Source organism: Thamnophis sirtalis, unplaced genomic scaffold (assembly GCF_051295495.1).
Source record: "Thamnophis sirtalis isolate CommonGarterSnake01/CBP01778 unplaced genomic scaffold, rThaSir2_p1.2 scaffold_5, whole genome shotgun sequence".
NCBI lineage: Eukaryota > Metazoa > Chordata > Lepidosauria > Squamata > Natricidae > Thamnophis > Thamnophis sirtalis.
This window is the reverse complement of record NW_028261385.1, coordinates 96037618-96060211: the sequence shown is the minus strand read 5'-3', so window position 1 is coordinate 96060211 and position 22594 is coordinate 96037618. Positions and strand designations below refer to the sequence as shown.

The window sequence follows — 22594 nt, the reverse complement described above, 5'->3', positions numbered from 1 at the left end:
ACTTTCCAATCATCATATTGATTCTCATTCACATAAGAAATGGTACAAATATTGCTAAGATAAATTTTCAGGCAAGAACTGGAATATGAATGTTTGGAAGTTTCCACATATTAAAAAACATTAACAAGAGAATAACAATACGATGGAGATAGCTATACTACATACGTTAGACATGTTTTTTGTCCAACAAGGAAGCATTCCAACATGTAACTCTCACTATGCAGTACAGTGTAGCTATATCTCCATCCTGAGAACCCACAAATTCTGCTTTGATAACCTTCACAAATTGGAAATGTACTGACAGTAAAAATAACTGCTCCACTCTTGAGTTATGCCATAAAACCCCTTTCTCCATCACTCCACAGAAATGAAGAACGAAATAAATTGTTTTCACTCCAAGGCCTTATTGCATGCAGTATGCATTTGCTGGCCACATGATGGGAGTGCCGAAAAGTCATCAAGCCGTTCCCCTTAAAAGCATAAGAGCAAGAAGTGTGATGAAGCTGAAAATGGACCACCTAGAAGCTCCATTTAATGTTAACTTTAAAAAATTGATAACTACAGTTTCAAATACAGTTCAGCCAGAAATAAATATACCTAGCATTATGGAATCAAAACCCTGAGGTCTGTATTTTTAGGGGACAAAAATTCCTCATTTGGAAATGTCCTTTTGGATTCTAGCTTTTCAACACCTTTAACTCACAAGATATTGTGCAGTATAGACCTTGCAAACAGATGCTTACCTCCATCCAATCAACGAATGCAGCAACATCTTCTCCCACCTTCTTTGTAAAGTATGCAGATGTTGTATAATGCAAACTGGCTCGAGCTAACCAATTAACTACAATGACATTAGAATCAGGCTCTCTGTTATACAGTGCCTTCACCAGCTTAGGAACCCAGCTCTCATACATGCCAGTCACCTAGAATACAATAAACTCTATGTCAATCTATACTATTAATCTCAAAGCACAGGTATTAACTATACTTACAGGGACAAGAAATATAATCATCAAATATTTTTCAAAGTAACCATAAACAAGCTCATGGGTTAGTTTAAGAGTGCACTGATAGTAACCTTGTCCACTCTGGTGCTCTACAGATGTAGCAGACTAAAACTTACATACATTTCCATGTTAAGAATTTATGTGGAAAACATCCAGCTGGGAAAGTTGCCTGGGCATATTATATTTTAATCATAAAAAATTAATACTTTAATATAGGAAATTCAGTGCCAAGTTGTGCAAAGGATAGTATCATTATATATTTATTGCAAAATGGAGAATTAGGGAATTATGCCTGCTTTTTCAAGTAACCCCCAGGCTGTTGTGGCTATCTGAAGGGCATTGGAAAAACAACTGTGTGACAACAAGCAAAATATTGTGAGTTTTTTGTTGAGGATTTCTAGCATTTTCACCTTCCCTATATTTCTTAGGGAACTATAGGGAAGGTGAAAATGAAGATGACTTTAGAAAGAACTGAGCGGATTTGCACTAAATCTATGTAAGTTGAGCAAAGAACAAGTGTTTATTTTCTTTTATCTCGTGCAGACCTTGGTGGTGAAGAAGCGTGACCCAACAAATGCGCGCATGACAAAACCGCGGCACTAAAACCGCGATGTCATCAACGCACCGACAACAGCGCGCCGACAACAGCGCGCCGACAACAGTGCGCCGACAGAAGCGCATTTTAAGTTAAGGTAAGGGTTAGGGTTAGGGTTAGGGTTAGGGTTAGGGTTAGGTTTAGGGTTACAGTGCGCTTCTGTCAGCGCGCTGTTGTCGGCGTGCTTCAGCGCTCTTTTGTCGGCACGCTTTAGAACTCGCGGTTTTGTCACCGCGATTTAGTCAGGCGCGCTTTTGTCGTTCGCCCTTTTGTGGGTGAACCGTGAAGAAGTTATATGGCTGCTGATTGTAAGAGATGACCAGGCTGAGGGGTCAAGTGCATCATCAGTTTTGAGTCCCTTTGTGCCCACAAGAAATCTAAGTCCATCATTCCTTGAATTCCATTCACTCTTTCTACTGCCAATGTACCCTGACCATTAGTAGTTAAGATACTTGTAGTGAACTATCATGGATTAAACCTGTATTCATTTGAACAACCTTGGTTCCTGATTTCCTGCACCTGACATTTATTTAATATTAATAGTTACAATTATTAGATTTTTATCTCATCTTTTAAATATATAATTAAAAAGCAACAAACATAGCTAATACTCCTGTCTCCTATTTCTTCTGTTACAATCCATATTATTGTAACAAAGAACGCTGCTGGGATAATGCTTAAGTCTCTTGCATCTAACCTTTGGAAAACATAAAGTTTAAGAAATGCAAATGTGTGTGCTACGTTACCAGGTGGAAAAAAATAAGACCAACGGAGTTAAATGAGCTCCAAGTTTCTTTAACAGTCTTACTGCAAAAGACTTCCTAATACACTTACGCTAGCCTCAAGAAAATGTTCCCAAGCTGCAGGGAGTGGCTGTAGGGCAACAGCAGAGCTTTTGCTTTGCAAGAAGACAATCCTGGTTTTGATATTTGGCTTTTCTAGATAAGTCTAGAAAAGATCCAGTTTCCATTTCTATTTCCCTATGTCAGTGATGGCAAACCTTTTCGGCACCGAATGCTGAAAAGGGAGCACTTTGCGCATGCTTGTCTGGGCCACGACCAGGAAGTGAATGTGGAAACAGGGCATACACAAGCCAGAAAATGAACTTCCGGTTTCTGGTGCGCACATGCACATTGGATGAAAAGTGTTCTGGCTCGCATGCGCTCACACTGATCAGCTGGCTGGGCGCATGCTCACGCCAGAAAACAGAAGACCAGCTCTTCAGGTTTCCAGCACTGCCGCATGCACAAAGGCCAGCTGATCGTCGCATGCGTATGCACGCCAGAACCCGGAAGAGGAATGGGCAATGCTGCGCGTGCCAGGTGAAATGGCTCCATGTGCCACTTCAGGCACGCAGGCCTAGGGTCGCTATCAAAGCCCTATGTCAAGTCTGCCCTTTGGAACTAGGCAAACTCTAGGTGGCCCTGGCCATTTAGTTCTTCCCAGACAGGAAAGGCTACAAACAGTTCCCTATTATGGATTCATGCCTTGCTTAAGCCACAAGGTCTTTGCAGCTCCAATTTATTTCATTGCTCCCCAAGCAATGGCTTCTAGTTCTCTTCATGAATAGAACTGCTTGGATCGCCTTTACAGCTATGTCCCACTTAGCAGGACAGCTCATTAGATTTCAGCACTATTGAAAAAAAAGAATGCTAGAACAGATGGCCTGATACAGCAAAACAGTTGTTTTTTGTAAGAGTTATGATCAAATTGTGATGCTTAAACTAAGATTGGAGTTCCTTTAAAAAACACATACTGTAATTTCCAAACATGATCCAGAAAACAATACAGGTAGTACTTAATTTATGGCTGATTATAAATTATGATGACTCCCCCCCTAAAATGGGACTTATAACAAGGATTTGACCTTCTGACATCAGGGGCCCCACAGTCATATGAAAGCATTTTGGGTGCTCAGCAACAAAGCTTCATTTACAGCCATTTGTAACTTATGTTCATGTGATCACGGTTTATGGTATTTTTTTCTGGAAAAGGCACTTACTTTCAGCTTTTGGAAAAACTTTCCATAGTGAACTTTGGGTCACAGGGATCACTTAATGACTGCTACAAAAAAAATTGTACAATTGGTTCTGGTCCTGTGATGAGCCACTTTAGACCATACTTATAACCAAAATAGTGGGCTCATTTGCAGTCATTAGACATTTTTTTTAGACATTTTATTAGGGTTTATAGGCCGCCCTTTTCCCTGAGGGGACTCAGGGCGGCTTACAATCACCAGGGAGGGGGTGCAAATCAAAATAAACAATATACAAACAAAATAAAGTAATAAAAACACAACTTGCATTCAACATTCAACACTCGGGTCAAGGATTACCTATAGAGGTACCTTAGTCAAGGATTACCTATAGAGCTTAAAAGGATACCCATCCCAACCAGAAATAAGTAAAAAACATCTGGCAATTAATTTGTTGTTGTTTTTAAAAATCACTATTTGGGTTTCTGCTCATATCAGACTGACTAAAAGTCCTCAGTGAATAGCTAAGCAAATGTTTGGCTCCTCTTACCGTCCATCCATGTATAACCACAAAAGTTTTACTGGTATGATTGAAGTTGCAATCTGCTACACTTGTTTCCTGTCCAGGAACTAGGAGGCAAACGTCTTCATCAGGCCTTTCGGGTATCCTTAAAGAAAATTTACTCTCAATACCACTGAAGTCTTTCTCATTTTCTATAATGTTTCCTGAAGTGAAAAAGAGAGGGAAGTGGTTTGAAAGAAAGGTACTATCAGCAAACATCGTCTATTTAAGATTCTTTGTTATAGAAATCAATAAAATAAGTAAGAAGCTAAGTGACTCAGGACTAATAGTGATTTATTAGTATCCACAGTAGCATCAAACAGGGCACAGATGGTCCAGGATAACTATTTATCCTAGTATTTCTTTGATACAGATTTCTGCAGTGACAGCTAAAAAGACAAAGAACACATCCATTGTATTGATTCAAGATTCCATACTGAAGCTAAGCAAGATTAGTATTTTCAGATGATAGACAGCAGGAAAAATGACAATATAGTATTTATCATCTCATTATATTACTGTAAGTTTAGTCTATCTGCAGAAATTCACACATCTCATTATATTGCTTATGGTCAGTTTATAAACACTTCCAGTTTATGCATAAAGTATTCCTTCTGTTAAATGGACATTTACATTTCTAAATTTTATACAGACCATTTTTTGCCTCAGCTTTTATTAAAGAGTTCAATGGAGGCAAAAAATATGCTGTAATAATTTCAGCAGAAAATATTAATATACCATATTGAGCAAGTGGCACAAAATGGTTTTTTTTACAAATTTAATCATTTTAATCCAATTTTGAAAGATTTTAATAAAATCTTATGGGTTTGCAATACCCCATTAATTGTCTCCTGTAAATATATTTTATATAACAAATATATTTCCTATTGGAGTGCATTTTGATTATGGTTTGGATGATGAATTTCATCAGAAGCAAATTTGCTTGCAAGATTATGTAATAGTTTAATAACTCATTCTACATTTCACTCAAAAAATGGGCTATAAATTGTGCTGGCACCCTTTTAAGAAATGCTTTAAAACTTGCATTTACATTTGACATGGCTTGTCCTTGACTTACAAGTTTGTTTTAGTGACTGTTCAAAGTTACAACGGCATTGAAAAATGTGACTTATGGCCATTTTTCACAGTTACTACCTTTGTAGGATCCTTGTGATCATGTGATCAAAATTCAGATGCTCTGCCACTGGCTCATATTTGTGACCGTTGTTGTGTCCCAGGTTCATGTGATCACCTTTTGTGACCTTCTGATAATCAAAGTCAATGGGGAAACCAGGTTCACTTAACAACCAGATTACTAACTTATCAACTGCAGTGACTCACTTAACAAGTGTGGCAAGAAAGTTAACAAGTGTGGCAAGAAAGTTTGTAAAATGGGGCAAAACTCACTTAACAAATGTCTCACTTAACAGCAGAAATTTGGCCAATTGTGATCGTAAGTCAAGGATTACTTGTATATCACTCGGATAATAATAATATCATTAGACATCAGGTAAATGTAATATTTGGGTAAATTAATCTACCAAATGCCCACTTAAAAAGAAGTTAAAGCAGCAGGATAAGGGAAAACCCAATACTTTGGAAACTACTATTAGTTAAGAACCATTGTTTGCTTTGATGAAAGACAGCTTTATGGTCTCCATAGATACATTTTTTTACAATTTTAGCAATTGGGCACAAGCAACCATGACAAAAGAACTAGCTTTGCTTGCAGTAGTTATATTTTACATAGGGCAGCTGTTGTAATATAGTTCCTTGTGTAGGTGTGTGTCCTCCATGGCCTAGTTCATACTAGGGCTTGCAGAGTCACGCTGAACCACACAGGAGAAAACAAACTCCTAAAACCCCATAACATCTTGATAGTGCATAACATAACATTCTGAGATGTGCCCTACCATTGACGTCCAGGATTTGACCATATATAGACTGAGCAGTAGATTAGAAATTGTACTTTTACAGGCTGTTTTTACCACATGCTATTGCTCCTCCTGCCTTTGTCCTATCTCAATAAAAGGGGCTCTCAGACCCCCAATCTGGGTCGTCGCTCCATCCCGAGAAAGGTTGTCTCCTGTCTTTTCTCCACATTGGCCTCATGGACGAACCACGGGAACGTTACAGGCAGCCATAAACGAGAACAGTGGCTCTTGTGTTATGACTTACTCAAAATAAAAATCAGTGAAATGACTGCTTTTCCATTAAACTGCATGTAGAGAAGAAGGGAAGAAGTTGATTTATGCACTTCCAAGATTGTTGAAAGCCAAAGGTTTATTGAACCTCTCATCAGGTCTCTGTTCAATAAAGGCAAGTATCCTGTGACAAAACTGAAGCTTTTGCTCGAGTCTATCCCATATTGATGAAAAGCAGGGATAAAGTAAGAGAAGTACAATGAATCAGGGGTCGTTGGTACTCTCTAAGCTTCGTTGTTTTCTTGCAGATGTTTTCTTGCAGATGTTTCATTACCCAAACTAGGTAACATCATTAGTGGAGCAATAATGATGTTATCTAATTTGGGTAATGCAACATCTGCAAGAAAACAACCAAGCTCAGAGAACACCAAGGACCCTTCATGTCAACCCTGAGCTACAAATATTCTCCTTTGTTGGTACAATGAATCAGCCCAATTTTGCCTTTTTGTTTATGTATTACATCCTGTTCTATTTCCTAATACACTAAATCACATAAGTTGATTTTTGAATCCATCAACAAAGTAAATCTTTGCAGCCCTCAAATGGATATGTCAATACACAAACTATCATTCACCAGCTTCCCACACTGAATACCTTACAAAAGTATTGAATTACAATTTCTAGGCTATTTGATAATGATAGGTCATAACACTTCCGGAGAGCACTAAGTTGGGAAACACTATGCAAAATATTTCTCTTTTACAAAGGTTAGAAAGCATTTTAACATAACCCTCATGGCCACAGTCTGAATTGTTTTATGAACAGGCAAACCACAAACTCATCCCTTAGTTTTCTAGATAACATATGTCCTACTTGGTCTATCTCCATCTCTCAAATATTTATTCATCTTTTTGTAACACAAATGTCAACAAACCTCCACGGCTGATTACTCAATTTTGCATTTGATGTATAAATTCCATGACCATATTACAACACTCCTGAAATGCATTTGTGAACTTCAAAAAGAACAAAAACAAAATTAAAAATAAGGAAATACTATATTTGCATACAAGAATAGTAGTACTACTCTCAGTTTGTTTGAGATTTTGCTTAATAACAAAAAGACAAATTGCTTGTAAAAGGTTCTGGGGATAAGGTTCATTAGAATTCCTAACATTGAGCCAGTATTAAAGCAGGCTGACATATCAACGTATCTCTTGTATTACTGGTAGCAGTGTTGAAGGGTATTCATTTAATATACAAGCAAAGCAATCCAGACATCAGAACATAAGCAACTTTATCACAGCAATAGATCTGGCAGGACAAGAGGTTTACTCATTGTGTCTGCTGAAGGGTTTCATCTGATGGGATGCAGGAGATAAGCCTTTTCTGGCACCCTGAAATGAGGTTAGTCCAAAATCTACTGACCTTCTGGAAATCTCTTTAAAACATGATTTTTCCAGTAGGCTCCCATGGAAAAAGAGATTATGAAGGATTGTTATATACAACTGCAACTGAAACCAGAATTCCCCTTGTTAGGCAAGGCGGTTGCTAAGTGAATCTACACTCAATTGTATCAATTTTATTTATTTTTTGCCATGGTTAAGCAAATCGCTACAGTTGCATTGTGTGGCTATTAAATGAATCTGGCATCTCCCACTAACCTTGCTGGTCAGAAGCCAGTTGGAAAAATTGCAAATAGTGATCATATAACCCCAGGATGCTGCACCTATCATAAATAAATGCTGGTTGTCAATCTCCTTAATTTTGATCACATGACGATAGGGATTCTACAAAGGTTGTAAAGCATGAAGACCCATCATAAGTCATTTCTTATGATGATGATGATCAGCCTTTGTAACATTAAACAATGAAAGGTTGCAGCTCAAGGACTATGTAGGATTTGGTCCATTCTACCATGGTCTTATTTATATTATATGCTTACCTGTTTTTAATGGATGCTTTAGACTTTTTAACTGTTTGTTTCATTGCATGCTTGCAGAGTCATGTTTGTGAGATGAGGCAGTATATAGATTTGATAATTAATAGACTATGGGGCAAAAATTAACAAGCAACATTTGCTTCCTCTTCTTGCAAGTAAAATTTTAGACTTGTTTAATTAACTTACTTTTTTCTCAGTTGGAAGGCAGGGAGAGATTCTCAATACAGTACCACCTCTAACAATATGCCATATGTCAATCCTATTATTTAGGAATTCATGAATGAAATAAAACAAGCAATCTCATCTTTCTGCTCAAGTGACAGATTGTTCTACAGAAGGAAGAAAATCCAATGCCAGTTTGGTTTTCTGAGCTTTGAAATTTCTGACCCAGTGGACTATAGGTCTAAACTTTAGCTTTTGATTTTTTGACATTTCAACAGGGCATTTGGAAAGGACTGAAAGTTGAGTTTTGCTTCACCAAACTAAAAATGTATGTCCAGTGGGAGGTAAGTAAAGTTATCCATTTACAGGAAAATGATTTTCAAACATTGGAATCTATCTTCCTTTGCACAGTAAGAGCTGAGGTGGCACAATGATTAGAATGCAGTAGTGCAGATTACTTCTGCTGACTGCAATTTGGCAGTTCGAATCTCACCAGGCTCAAAGTTGAGTCAGCCTTCCATCCTTCCCAGATAGGTAAAATGAGGACCCAGATTGTTGGAGGCAATATGCTGACTCTGTAAATAGCTTAGAGAGTGCTGTAAAGCACTAAGTCTAAATTGTACTGCTATCTTCCTGGGATTGTCTTTCCTGGATTAAAAGACAGCCACACTTGTCAAAGGCTGTCTGATTGTAGTACCATAAAGCAATCTTCTGCCTCTTATAAATGAAAACATATTAGAAAGGATATTGAAAATTGCTGATGCAATGCACTGGTTCATTCATCCTGAAGAGCTACAACAAATCATTGCAACATTTAAGCTTTTGCACTGATTCCCCCAGAGGTCCTAATTGTAAGGTCACTGGATCTGATCAGATGGCTGCACCTGGTTGATCTTGTATAGAACTGGAAACTAAGCAGGACTGGATGGATCTTGCAGATAACCATAGAGTTGTAGACCAGACTGAATTCAAAAGCACATCTAGGAAAGACACTGACAAATCATTTCCACACTGTTGTCAAAAAAAAATACATGGATACATTCATGAAGTTGCAAGAGGCTGATTTGAAAATTGTATTTTCAAATACAGGTAGTCCTCGATTTATTGGTAGTTCATTTGTGACTATTCAAAGTTACAGCAGTACTGAAAAAAGTGACTTATGACCATTTTTCACACTTATGACTATTGCAGCATCCCCATGGTTACGTGATCAGCTGCTTGGCAACTGACTCATATTTATGACGGTTGCAGTGTCCTGGGATCATGTTATCTCCTTTTGTGACCTTCTGATAAGCAAAGTCAATGGAGAAGCCAGATTCAATTAACAACAATGTTACTGATTTAACAACTACGGTATTTCACGTAACAATTTTGGCAAGAAAGGCCATAAAAAGGAACAAAACTTAGCTGTTTCACTTAGCAACAGACATTTTGGGCTCAATTGTATTTCTAAGTGGAGGACTACCTGTGTCTCAAAGAATATCACATACGGTAGAAGGTCAAGACTTACTTTTGTCCTCCCAGTTTATAGAACATGTGATGAGATACTTAATTCCCAAGAGGGTCTATGAATCCAAGTATAAATCTTAAAAAAAAATAGTTACCCAATAAACTACAAGAAAGATGGGAGTGTCATTCCTCATTGGCTGCATGTAAGTAGAGGTTAAATACTCATCTGCTCTGGGATGCTTTTATTTGGATTCCTTCATTGAACAAGGAATTAAACACAACAGTCTACACACTGGCCATTAAAATATCTTAGACTGCTCCATGCCTTCCTTCCCAACACCAATCTGGTCATTCAACTCCCACAACTCACAATTGCCTACATTTTAAATCCTAATTGAAGTATACTGTTCCAAAATATTTCAGTGGGTCCCAAAGCAAAGCTTGTGGTTGGAACACATCTCTAATTCCTATCCTAAGCTCCTTTGGAGAATGCGAACATCTACTAAACATATAAGTACATGTGACATAAAGCCTGTTACTTCTATTTGAAGGCTTTGTTTTTAACATAGGCCAATGCTAGAGAGTTTTTGGGAGGAAGAAAGCTAATAGTTTTCTTCCCAACATGCTGCCAGCAAATATTCTCCACACATGGCCAAAAGTGTCAGCTGAGAACAGAAACTTCAACCAAAATCAAGATTCACAGAAATAATTGAATCTATGATATCCTTGTCTTAACTGGGAGCTCCCCAGATTCAGAGCTTCAATTTTTTGGAGCTCTCATCAATAGCTACACCGAATAGGGAATTCAGGGAGAGCATCCAGATTGGAGGCAATTATCTATGCACTTATCAAGAACAGACTTACTGAAATCAGTGAGACATTAGACACAACCAAGATAGATACACTAGAATGAAAGAAGTATGGTTCAATATAACCATATGAAACAGTCTCTGCATTCACTGTTCTAATTAAATAAGCATACACAGAAAATTTACTAGACTTCCTGCATATGTGGTAGCTTATACAAACTATACTTTTAAATATTGCATTGCTGGGTATTCAAGATCTTTCACACCCAGAAAACCAGTCACTGTAGCTGTCCTTATTTTTTTTTTACTTAAATCAAAGTTAGCTTTCCTATGTCGCCCTGTTAGTTTAATGAAACTGACATAACAGGCTGTAAATAAAGGCTGAATTTCCAAGTCACTTGTCTTGAATTAACACAACCCCTGTCATTTATGGGATATTCTACAAACTGTAATTAAAGCACATCTGCCTTAGATTATCTGCAAACTAAGTCTGAATGTAACTGTATTTTATAAAAAGGGAAAAGTTATTGCAGCTTTCAAGATGCAACTCTTACATATATTTTACAATAAAGGACAATTAACTACCAAATCCCAAGTCATGGAGGGAGAAAACGTTAGTAGAAGAGCTAAGACTTTCTTATGTACACATCTTGGAGTAAAATCAAGAATATGCTAAGAAATGACATCAACTTAAAATCTGCTTTTGATCTAGGAAGACTAGTATGACTGATCTAGCAAGAAAACGGAAATTGGCTGTATTTTCTTCTGTTTTCTTTGTTTCTTCTAATATCCAGCTATAGTACCTGTTTACAGAGTCCAATGAAGATGTCAGAGGACTACCTAAAGCCCAGGTATTTTGCTGAAAATAATGCTTCCATGAGCAAAAAGAAAGCCTAAAGCAAGTTTTCCACATTGATGCCTCTATAAAAACAGCCCTCTTGTCTGATTTACAAAATATTCCATAACTGTGGCAGTAAAGCACTAACATTCTACATTTGCTTAGTCTTTTATGTGCTATGGTATTAAATCACAAGTTAGTTTATCTTATCTGCATTTATTATATTATTACGCTCAGCAGCCTACTTATAATGAAACAAAATACTGTTGCTTGGGGGTTTAATAAACTGAACAGGAAAAGAAAAGTGAGAGGATTTCTCCGAAAAAGGACAACAGTTTTAAGATTCCTGTCCTAAAGACAAGATAGTACTGTATACACATTACAAAGTTTGTGAAAGGTTAATATCTCAAAGTTTTACATAGTTGTCTTTTTGAGGAATAGCAACATATATAAGAGCAGTCCAGTAATTACTAATTTAAATTTTCATAAGGAACTATAATTGTTTTAAATATGACATTATGCAGATGGCTTATTAAATTCTTGATCAAAGTTTTTTACATAACCCTCTAATTCACAGTAAAGTCAGTTTTAGAGCCTACATAGTCTCTTTGTATAATACTGAAAAATATGTTGAATTTTGCCATAGTATGAGAGTGTATATCACACATCACATAAACTACTGTCAACTTTCTGCAGAATACTCTCATTAATTAGACTTACCCAACTCATTAAACATAATTTATATAACTTGCAAAATACAAGATCATTGTGAATCCAATTCTCCAATTAATAGTGTATAATGCTGCTAACACTTAGCTCTATTAATTAGGAACAAAAGTCCACCAAGTGAAGTATGGTGTTGAACCAACTAAAACTAATCCTTGAGGAATGGTGCTTAACTTATTTGCAGTTGATATATTTGCAAAAGGGATTATGAAAACCTTTGCATATTTTCTGTGCTTAACTAAAGTACTCTCATCTCCCTTATTCCCAGTTTCTGATGTTTTAATGTATACAATCCCAGCTTAGTATGGAATGTTAGAAGTGATGTATGATACTTTTCTATTCACTTCAGGCAGCTGGTGAATAGGAAGGACTTATAAAATAAATAAATAAAGCTAACACAATGCAGTGATATGAAGCAGCATTCAGCAGATTAGAAAGAATATATGTTGGTACATTCAAATTATATGAACATACTCTTTCAAATCCATATGAATGTGAAATCTTGAATAGGCAAATTCCAAAATCAAATGGGCACAATCTTTTCATTTTGCAGTTATACATACACTATACATTGGTTATGTAAAAGTCCAGTGGCAGAGTAAGCAAATAGAAATTGTTCATGCCTTGATTCTAACTTGATCCTATAGAGAGAGGTCACTGAATTGTATGAATTTAAAGACTTTATAAGCCCATTCATGTCATTCTATAACTGATAATAAAAACAAGAGCAAAGTAAGCTAAACATACTACAATACAGTGCAATTCTGTAAGCAAAATGCATCCTTACTACAAAATAAGCATAGGGGGCATACTATTCATTGTAAATGCTTGGTGCCAATTACTTAATGCCTGTGGAAAAACAAAACAAAAAAAGCATCTCTAAGGTCCAACCAGAGGAGACTGACAACATAACCACGCCCAGTCCGTTGAATCTGGTGGGAGGTACAGAAACCACTGGAGATAGTCAGTCCTAAAAGTGACCTTGGACTCAACCCAGAAGACAATTGGAAGTAAGTGCAGCTTATAAAACTATTGTTTTACATGGGTGTACCAGGATGTGCCGAGAACTGCATGTCTTCTTCAGAAAGCTCTAACAACTGGCAAAGGTGGAAGGAAAAAGAAGAGGCTGACCAGCAGCAAAGTAGATAGATTCAGTTACAATGGTGACAACTACACTGTTGGAGAATGTAAAAGAACATGTTAGAGACCTATGATAATGGATAGTATATAACAGAATGGCGAACCTATTCAGCACCAAGTGCCTAAAATGGAGCATGTGCGTGCAACCCGGAAGAGGAGCTTCCCAGGGGGCATGTGCGTGCCATAAAATGAACTTCTGGTTTCTAGAACACGCATGTGCGCCGGCCAGCTAGTCTTCCGGTTACTGGCATGCATGCACATGCTCATGCTGAAAAATGGAAGACCAGCTCTTCCAGTTTCCACCACTGCTGCACACACAAAGACCAGCTGATCGTCACATGCACATGCCCGCCAGAAACCCGGAGGAGGAACGGGCAATGCTGTGCATGCCAGGCGACATTGTTCTGTGTGCCACTTCAGGCACACGCACCATAGGTTTGCTATCTTGGGTATATAATCTTGCCTAAATATGGTTCTTAAATTGAATGCTAATGATTAGTCACAAAGATATAACCAAGGTGATGATGGTAATTCCAAGTAATAACAGAAGACTTTCTATTAGTACTAGCACCATACAACGGTGATAGATCCATCCCTGATGCCATCTCCACACACAAGGGTGTACATATATCCTCACCCCACTGATAACAGTCCTCAGCTTATCCATGACTTCTGAAAAGCCTAGTAAAACTTAACAGATTTCTTTGGACTTCTATAGAGCAGAGGATGGAAACCTCAATATTTCACAAAACTCTTTCATAAGCAACTTTTTAGAGGCACCATTGCAAATGGCTCCCAAATCCTGATAACCTGACAAAATACATAGATTTCTCAGGCTGCTGCATTCAGAGGATATCAGCTGCTTTAAAAAATTGCTGAAATGTGCACACTTTTTTGTGAAGGAGTAAGGTTACCCAAATTGCCAATAACACTGCAGAATATTTCTTGGGAGAGAGGTGAAGTGAAGAAGTAATATCAGTCCACTCAACTCACACATATTAGATTACACTGACATTGCAAGGTAAGGTTAAAAATTGCAATAAATCTGCAACATAGGGGATCAGGTAACAAAAGTGCCAGTAAAAGTTGGGTAGGTTCTTATTTGTGAGAGGTTGTACTAGTGCTTCAACATCCAATTCCTGCCCAATGAGAACAAGTCACCTATATCCCATTGTTATATACTGTTTTATATAAATTTGTTTTGCAGTCATGTTTTATGATTCATTAAATGGGTATTACTTTTTCCACAACTATCCTGTCCTATTGTATGAACATGTATAGTCTACACTTCATGTTAACCTTGAACTAAGTTAAAACATCTGTACCTCCTCCCTAGTATGTTTCTATTCTGCTAAAACTAATCAATTTTACTACCAAGAGAGGGAGAAAGGAGATAATCTTGAAACTAAACTTTTTTTAAAAAAAGGGAGGGGGACCACAACATTCTTTCAAAAGGGCAAATAAGGAGAAAGGAATGGAAAGCATTAGTACAGCATGCATCCAAACAAAAATTGCTTTGGCTGCTAAGCAGGGACAACTGGAAAACCGTTTGATATTTTTTTTCTTATAACCCCCTGCAGAATATTTGCTTGGGGACTTGAGAATCTCCACAGACGTTTTGCTCTTGCAAAAAGTTATAGGAGTTTTTCACACGACCATTGCGGATACAGGTATGAGAAACCGTTCTAAGTAAAGGAAGTCTCGTTTCCTAATGTCCTATTTTTGCTCGCCGCCAGAAAAGTCCCATTCGGTGTGAAAACCGCTTCCTGCGGCTCTCTTCCTTCCCGCCGTCTTTCCTCGGGAGGCAGCACTTTCCTGAAAAGCCTCCCTCCGTGCCAAGCGCTTTCATCCGCCAGGCCGCCACGCGCCCAGCCCAGCCTTTTCTGGTCCTGGAGGAACCGGAGCGCTCTCGAGCGGCTCTGGCTTCGCCCGCTCGCCCCCCCCCCTCCCTCGGCTCGTAGCAGCCCCCCTGAACCAGGGTGACCTTGGCCCACGTTCCAGGCATTCCTGCGCCGGCTGCCTCCTCAGTGGAGGAGTTACTAGCGGTCATCAAGCATGAGCCCAGCTTTTCTTTCGGCGGGCCCCTTCCCCGCCCTCCTCCATTCCAGCGAGCGTACTGGCGGAGCCGCTGCTGGCCTCTCCTTACGCTGCGGGAGTAAACACGCCAAGAGGCTTGGAAGTACCGGCGGAAGGAAGCGCCTTTGGCCTTCTAAGGACACGCCACGGGCTCCGCATAGGTTGCGCCTCACCTTCCCGTGGCTACTTAAAAACTAAACGCGCGCCAAACGGACCGCCCGCCAAACGGTCCCCCCAAAAACCACCTCTCGGCGAGGGTTTCCCGCTTTCCCAACTGTTATGAAGCCGTCCCTTTCCCGAAGCGGCCGCCGGCCTTGGGCTTTCGGGAGCCTCTTCACGGGAAACGCCCGTAAACATTTCTTTTTCTTTTAAGCAACGGAACGAACGAATCTAAAGATGCGGTGGGGGGGGGGCGGGACGACGACGACACGCAAGATGCGTAATCGTTGCTCAAAGGTGCTCCACGGGTCGTAGGCAAAGACATTTCCTTGCAAGTTCCGGAAGACGCCACGTTTGGGGGGGGGGGGGCTCTGACGAAAACACGCCCCTCTCTCTCGCCCGCCCCTCTGAATGTTGGGCCGTCCTCCTCACCTCTTCTGGTGGTCCCACTCGGCCACGCCCCCTTGAGAATAACTTGATGCAACCCACCTGAACCTGTTTCGTGCACCTGCCCTTCGCCCCCCCCCCCATATACCAAGTTAACACTCTGGGTAGGGCAGACAGCTCTCCGCAGCGGCTCAAGGCAGAGGCAGGTTGCCCTTCAGTCCCTGCCACTGAGGCAGTGGCGGATTAAGGCTCACTGGTGCCCTAAGCACTGACCAATATTAGTGCCCCCCTTCTTTTTACATACTGTATAAATCTTCATTGGTTTTTCTTTCTTTCTCAACTTGATGGTGCCCTAAGCACGTGCTTAGTCTGCTTAATGGTTAATACACCACTGCACTGAGGCTGCCACTACACCTGGCTGGTAATAGGTTGCATTCAGGAACGTGACTAGCTCTGCCCTTTACTTTTCTCACAGCCTCGTGTTAGTCTCCTACTTCCCAGAACTAATGTCCCGAAACAAGCCCTCTCTGCAGTCCGCGGGTTTTGCAAATAGTGGTCTCGGAAGCCCCCGCTTGTCAGGCGCTCCGCTCCCTCCCAAATTCCCGGCCCCGTTACCCAACGTCTGCCCATTAAACTCTCCGTTTGTCGTACGCCTCGCTCCGTTTCCCCTCGGGAGGTTTCCCTTCCTTCCTTTCTGCCGGGACCTCGCGTTCCCCGGCAGCCGGTTATACTCCAGGCTCGACTCGGTTCCTTTTCTCTTTCCATGGCGAGCCCGAGCCGAAGCGAGCCGAGCCAGCGTTTCCGCCTCACCTCCGTGGGAGAGCCGAGGCTATCTCTCTGGGGGCGGCGAGCAGAAAACGGACTTACTTGACGGGGCCACGATGTGCTGGCTAGCCGACATCCCGCAAAGCGCGACGAGGCAGCAGCAGCTCCACATACACAGGGCTGCCCGAAGCGCTGGTCTTCTAGTACACATGGCTCGAAAAAGGCGGCCGGTCCCCGGACCGAAACAAGGGAAGGCAGCGGGCGGGGCAGTGAGGAGGGGGGGAAGCGTTCGTTGCAAAAGAACGGGGCGAGAAAAAGTTTCTCGAAGTTTTCACGGACGAGCAAGCTGAGAAACGGGGCGAGAGCCTCCGCGGGAAGAGCAGGGGAGACGCTAACTCCGCGCTCGCGCTCGAGACCCGCGCCTTAAGTGCGTGAGGAGAAATATGCAAATGAGGCTCCCCACCTATTGGCTCTTATCTTGCGCGTTCTTTGTGGAGGGAGGAGGGAGGGACCCTTGTAGCCCCTGGCATTGGAGCCGAGCCGGCTGGACGGACGGGCGGCAGTCCGTTTTCTTCTTCAGAGATGCCTTTCGCATCAAGCAGGAGCGGTTGAGCCGGCCCCGCGGTTCAGAAACTTGCGCGCGGAACAGAGTTCCACAAGAAAGTCCTTTCTCTTGTTAAAGCCACGGAGTTTGCCACACAACCTATTCTGGTGGTGGTGATGGATAGAAACGGTTCGATACAGTAACAGTAGTAAGGTACCTTGGAGGTCATCTAGTCCAACCCCTTGCTTACGCAGGAGACCTATACTAGGGATTCGAATCACCGAACTCTCGGCCTTTCTGATAGACAAGTGGGTCTTAGCCACTGAGCCACCACGGTGTTGCACAAAGCTGCCAGGGCAACCGGACCGGATCCGCCGGCATCGATTATGTCCTTGATCCCATAGTTTATGCGTGAAGCGGGGGTTGGGATCTAAGGCTGTAGAGGAGCGCAGGGCGGGAAGGCGCAGGCTTTGCCTTCGTCCGCTCCTCTTTAAAGAAGCTGCGTTTTGTTTTGTTTTTTGCCCCGAGTTCTCACAGGAGCCGCGCTAAATCCCGGAAACGCGTTAAAGAGGCGCCCGTAGTCCGCTCCCGCCTACTCCGAATCGCTTTTCCAGTTTCATACCCGAAACGTCCTCCCTGGCCTTTTGCCTTCGTGGGTTTAGGGGCGCTTGCTGCACGAAAGGTGTTCCCCACGGTTACAGCGTTACGGAGAGATAATGATGCGGGTGGATAGTCAGGCACGAATTGAAGGTGGATAAGGTGCTGCTCTTATTTATTTTGGTTTCCGGGGCTAATGTTCAAACAATAATCACCAATTCGTAGAACGGGAACAAGTTCATTTGTTTTGCATCTACTAATCAGTAACAGTCTTCAGTCTAGGACAGGAGTGTTCGACCTTGGCCCCTTTGAGACCCGTGGACTTCAACTCCCAGAAATCCACAGCCAGCGTGGGTAAGTGTCATGGCTGGTTGGCTGGGGATTCTGGGAATTGAAGTCCTTGAGTCTTAAAGTGGTCAAGGTTGGACATCCCTGGTCTAGCAGTTATCATCCACTCCCTGCCCAGCTCTGGAAAAAGCAATTTCCTACTAGTGATGAATAAACTTGCAAAGAATATCTATCTGCTCTGACATAAAATACTATTCCTATGTTATGTTTAATGTACTGGTTTCTAAACTTCAAAAAAAATAGGAGATTTAGAGTTCTGCTTTGCAATCAGTGCAACTGTTTCTTATTGGTGCTTGAGAAATATAAAGGTGAATCCCCAAGGAAGCTTTTCTGTGTAAACCCAATTCCATAAGGAGGGGATATGCAAGAGCCTAGGAAGATCTGCCAGATCAAAGTTCACAGAAGTTGTTTCATCACATCATTTGCCCCATTGCTTCTGTAACAGTTCCCTCCTATGTGCTACAATCTGGAATATGCAGTCTCCAGCCAGCCCCCATCTTCCTCACTTGAGAAATCGCACCCTCCCCTCTTTTTTCCCAGAATTCTTCGTATCCTTCCCAGTATTTTCTCTCTCCCTCTCTCTCTGATGCATTTGCTCCTAAAATTTTGTAAAGGGCAATTCGCTCTATAATCTCTATCCCAGGTCGTAGTAGCTTTGCTCCCCATTTGGAAAGTTTTCTTTAAAAAAAAAAAAAACAATCTCCGCACTCCAAAATGAGACGTATATACAGTTTCATCAGAAAGAGAATGCAATCACACTTTCCTTTGGGGAAAATGAATTTAATCAGAGCCAATCCAAGACCTTTGTTGCCTGGGGCAAAGGACAAGTATTGCCCTCTTATTATACATGTGGAAAATTAATTTAAACTGGCAGTTGGGGTTTTGTTTTTTCAACACCAACAATTTGGCAACATCTTCAGCTGAAGATGGCTGAGTCACTTTTTGGGATGCAGCAGGAAAGTTTGGCCTCCAGCTTCTCAGGGCACCTCTTTAGCATCTGATGCCTGAAGCAGTTCCCTTGTTTTACATGGTTGGGAAGAAATCTTTCCTCTGAGGTATTTTGGCAATTTCTTCAAACATATTTTTTTTAATTCCTCTGGTGTTATGTTGCTTAGCAACACAAACTAACTTTAAGTGAGATTAGTGGGTTCTGTTTTTATTTAATGATAATGTAAAATACAACTTTTTCCAGTGGATAATGAGGATGGCAAGGATATGTTGCAATATTCTCAAAGGGGAACCTTAATTGTAGAACTCAGAGTAGCCTGTTAAAACAAAAATTATCCATTAGTTTATGAAATATACTTGGCACCAGCATCTGCAGGGGGGGGGGACATGAAAACTCACCAGTAGCAGCAGAAGAAAATATCTGTAGCTCAGGATTGAACTGTGTCATCCTTGATGCTCTCTGAGCTTGGTAATTTTCTTGCAGAAGTTTCATTATCAAAATTATATCAACAGTGCTAGCCTTGATGATATTACACAGTTTGGTAATTAAACATCTACAAGAAAACCATCAAGCTCAGAAAGTACCAAATACCTAACACATGCATAAAGTGGTGGTTGCTTTGATGCTGCCATTTTTGGCCCCTGCCCCCCCCCCGGAAATCTTTGGTGGGATTCTTATCAAAAACTTAGGAAGCATCTACCTTTTGACATGTGTTAGTGCCCAAAATATGGGAAGTGCAGGGCAGGGTTCATGACCATCTTTAGTAGGGACTAAAGCTTAGCTTAGCTTGTCAATCAGAAATGTTGGCAGTTTGACGGTTTGAATCCCTAGTGCCATGTAACGGAGTGAGCTCCCATTACTTGTCCCAGCTTCTGCCAACCTAGCAGTTCAAAAGTACGTAAAAATGCAAGTAGAAAAATGGGGACCACTTTGGTGGGAAAGTAACAGAGCTCCATGTGCCTTCAGTGTTTAGTCATGCCGGCCACATGACCATGGAGACATCTTCAGACAGCGCTGGCTCTTCGGCTTAGAAACAGAGATGAGCACTGCCCCCTAGAGTCAGAAACAACTAGCAAGCATGTGAGGGGAAACCTTTACCATTACCTTATCCAAATTAACTAGAGTTACCCTTCCTTCCTTCCTTCCTTCCTTCCTTCCTTCCTTCCTTCCTTCCTTCCCACATTCTCTCTCCAGTTGGCTATTCCTCTATGTCCATCCTGGTTCTAGTTGGTGAGCTCTTTTGTTCAATAGTCTATTGCATGATTATTTATATTAAACTGAAGTCTGTACGTTAGGTTCACCTGTTCTACGTACCTATGGATTGCCAACTTTTATCATGTTGCTTAACTATTACAATAATATTGAAGCCTAGTATGCTTGAAAATGAAACAATATCCATCTATAAAATCCTTAATCTGATCTGATTTGGATCAGATACAAATTTCGCTCCCTCCGTCCATCCCTCCCTCCCTCAAATTGGACAACTCGTCATAACTAACTTGCCACAGCTTACTTGCCGTGGGACAATTCAACAATTCAAATTAATTATTTAAAACTTTTTTAATTTTTGGCATTCACATTTCATTTTGTCCCTCCCTTTGTTGTCTTCCTTAATGATTCTATTCCACCATTTCTTTGATAATAGTGTAACTCTTGTGCCATGACGAGTTAGCCATGGTGAGTTGTTCCAATGTCCCATGGTAACTTGGCCGCAGTGAGTTGGCTGTGGCAGTTGCCTGCGGTGAGTGGTCCTATACCAGGGGTGTCAAACTTGCAGTGTCATGGGGACGTTGTGACGTATCTGGACTTTTTCCCCCTTCGCTAAACCAGATGGGAGTAGGGCCAGCACGTGACGCATCTGACCGGTGGACCAGGAGGTTGACACCCCTGCACTAGCCCCTCCCTCCCTCCTTCCTCCTTGAGTGCAACATTTCATCTTTATACTCCTATCTCATCAAATAGAACATAAATCTCATCATTAATGCAGTCACATCCATTAGCCAATCTCTTAAACTCTTTTAGCCACTAGTATTTTCCAAGAAACAACCTTATTGTCAAATTTAACAGAACAGCAATTAGCTTATCACTTGATCAAACTACATATGTTTGTGTGGGTGTATGTCTATGTATATAAAGTACTTATATCTAGAGTACTTTATACATCCTATGTAGGCTTAGTGCATATAATCTATATCAGAGGTGGGTTGCTCCCTGTTCGGCCGAACAGGTAGTGCCACAGTCCTGGGTCACAGAACCGGCAGTAACCCAGGACAGCCATGCCCCCAAACTGGTTGCCCAGTTCCCTGGTTTAGTAGTGAGCTGGTACACGCAAGCACAAAGAACAATTTACATTGAACTGTCCATGTGAACCGGTAGTAAAACTGGCAACAACTGATCTATATAGACCTCTGATCTATATCAATATCATGTAGATAGGTGTCATCGCTTGATTAGTTACCGGTACAGATTTAAGTTTATTGTTCCTGCCAGGTCGCTAAATGCTAAATGCCAGGTCTGTGGTTTACAAGGCTCCCCTCGTCCGGGACTTAATTTTAGACGAGGGGGCAGACCTGACATGTATTACTGAAACCTGGCTGGGCCCGGAGGGAGGAGCCCCCCTCACCGAGATGTGCCCAAAGAGTTTTCAGGTGCTTCACCAGCCGCGACCCCAGAGAAGGGGTGGGGGAGTGGCCGTGGTTATCCGAGAGTCTTTAGTTCCTCGTAGGATCCCTGCTCCAGAGCTTGTCGGGTGTGAGTCCTTGCTGGTGAGGTTGGACCCTGGGGGTCAAGTGGGCTTGCTGCTAACATACCTGCCTCCCAACAGCGTTGCAGCAGCTCTCCCCTCACTCCTCAAGTCAGTAGCCGAGCTGGCAGTTGAGTTCCCCAGGCTTATGGTGCTGGGGGATTTCAACTTGCCTTTGCTCGGCAAGCACTCTGATGGGGTGCAGGAGTTCATGGCTTCCATGACAGCCATGGGCTTGACCCAAGTAATTCGGGATCCGACTCACTCGGCGGGTCACACACTTGACCTCGTATTCCTCTCGGAGCAGTGGAGTTGCGATCTTGGTCTGAGGGGTATTGAGATCTTGCCCCTGTCGTGGTTGGACCACTGCCTACTGAGGCTTGACTTTCGGAAGCTGATCCCCCACTGTAGGGAGGAGGAACCGATTAGGTGGTTCCACCCCAGGCGTGTTATGAACCCTATGGGCTTTCAGATGGCGCTTGGTGTTATACCTGATACTCTCGCCTGCGATTCGGTTGGGATGCTGGTCGCTGCTTGGAACTCGGTGGCGGCAGGGGCCCTTAACTGGATTGCGCCTTTACGGCCGATCCGAGGCAGTGGATCCAGGAGGGCTCCTTGGTTTACTGAGGAACTCCGGGAGATGAAGCGCCAAAAGAGATGCCCAGAGCGCCGCTGGA

General features: G+C 41.7%; 1 protein-coding gene across 3 annotated transcripts in view; it reads right to left on the bottom strand.

The window, feature by feature from the left end:
• The window catches only part of LPL (lipoprotein lipase), a 37192-nt gene extending 20048 nt beyond the window's left edge, over nucleotides 1-17144 (bottom strand). For 2 of the 3 annotated variants that reach the window (XR_001313452.2, XM_014064987.2), the window contains exons 1-3: nucleotides 16839-17144; nucleotides 4128-4303; nucleotides 744-923 (exon numbers count right to left, since the gene is read on the bottom strand). Coding sequence is in view for 2 of the 3 variants with exons in the window: in XM_014064987.2 (XP_013920462.2) it covers nucleotides 744-923; nucleotides 4128-4303; nucleotides 16839-16947 (465 nt within the window). In the remaining variant the exon portion in view is untranslated. The remainder of the gene's footprint in view (nucleotides 1-743; nucleotides 924-4127; nucleotides 4304-16838) is intronic. The other variant, XM_014064986.2, reaches the window with a different exon arrangement.
• Between the last annotated feature and the right edge of the window lie 5450 nt (nucleotides 17145-22594).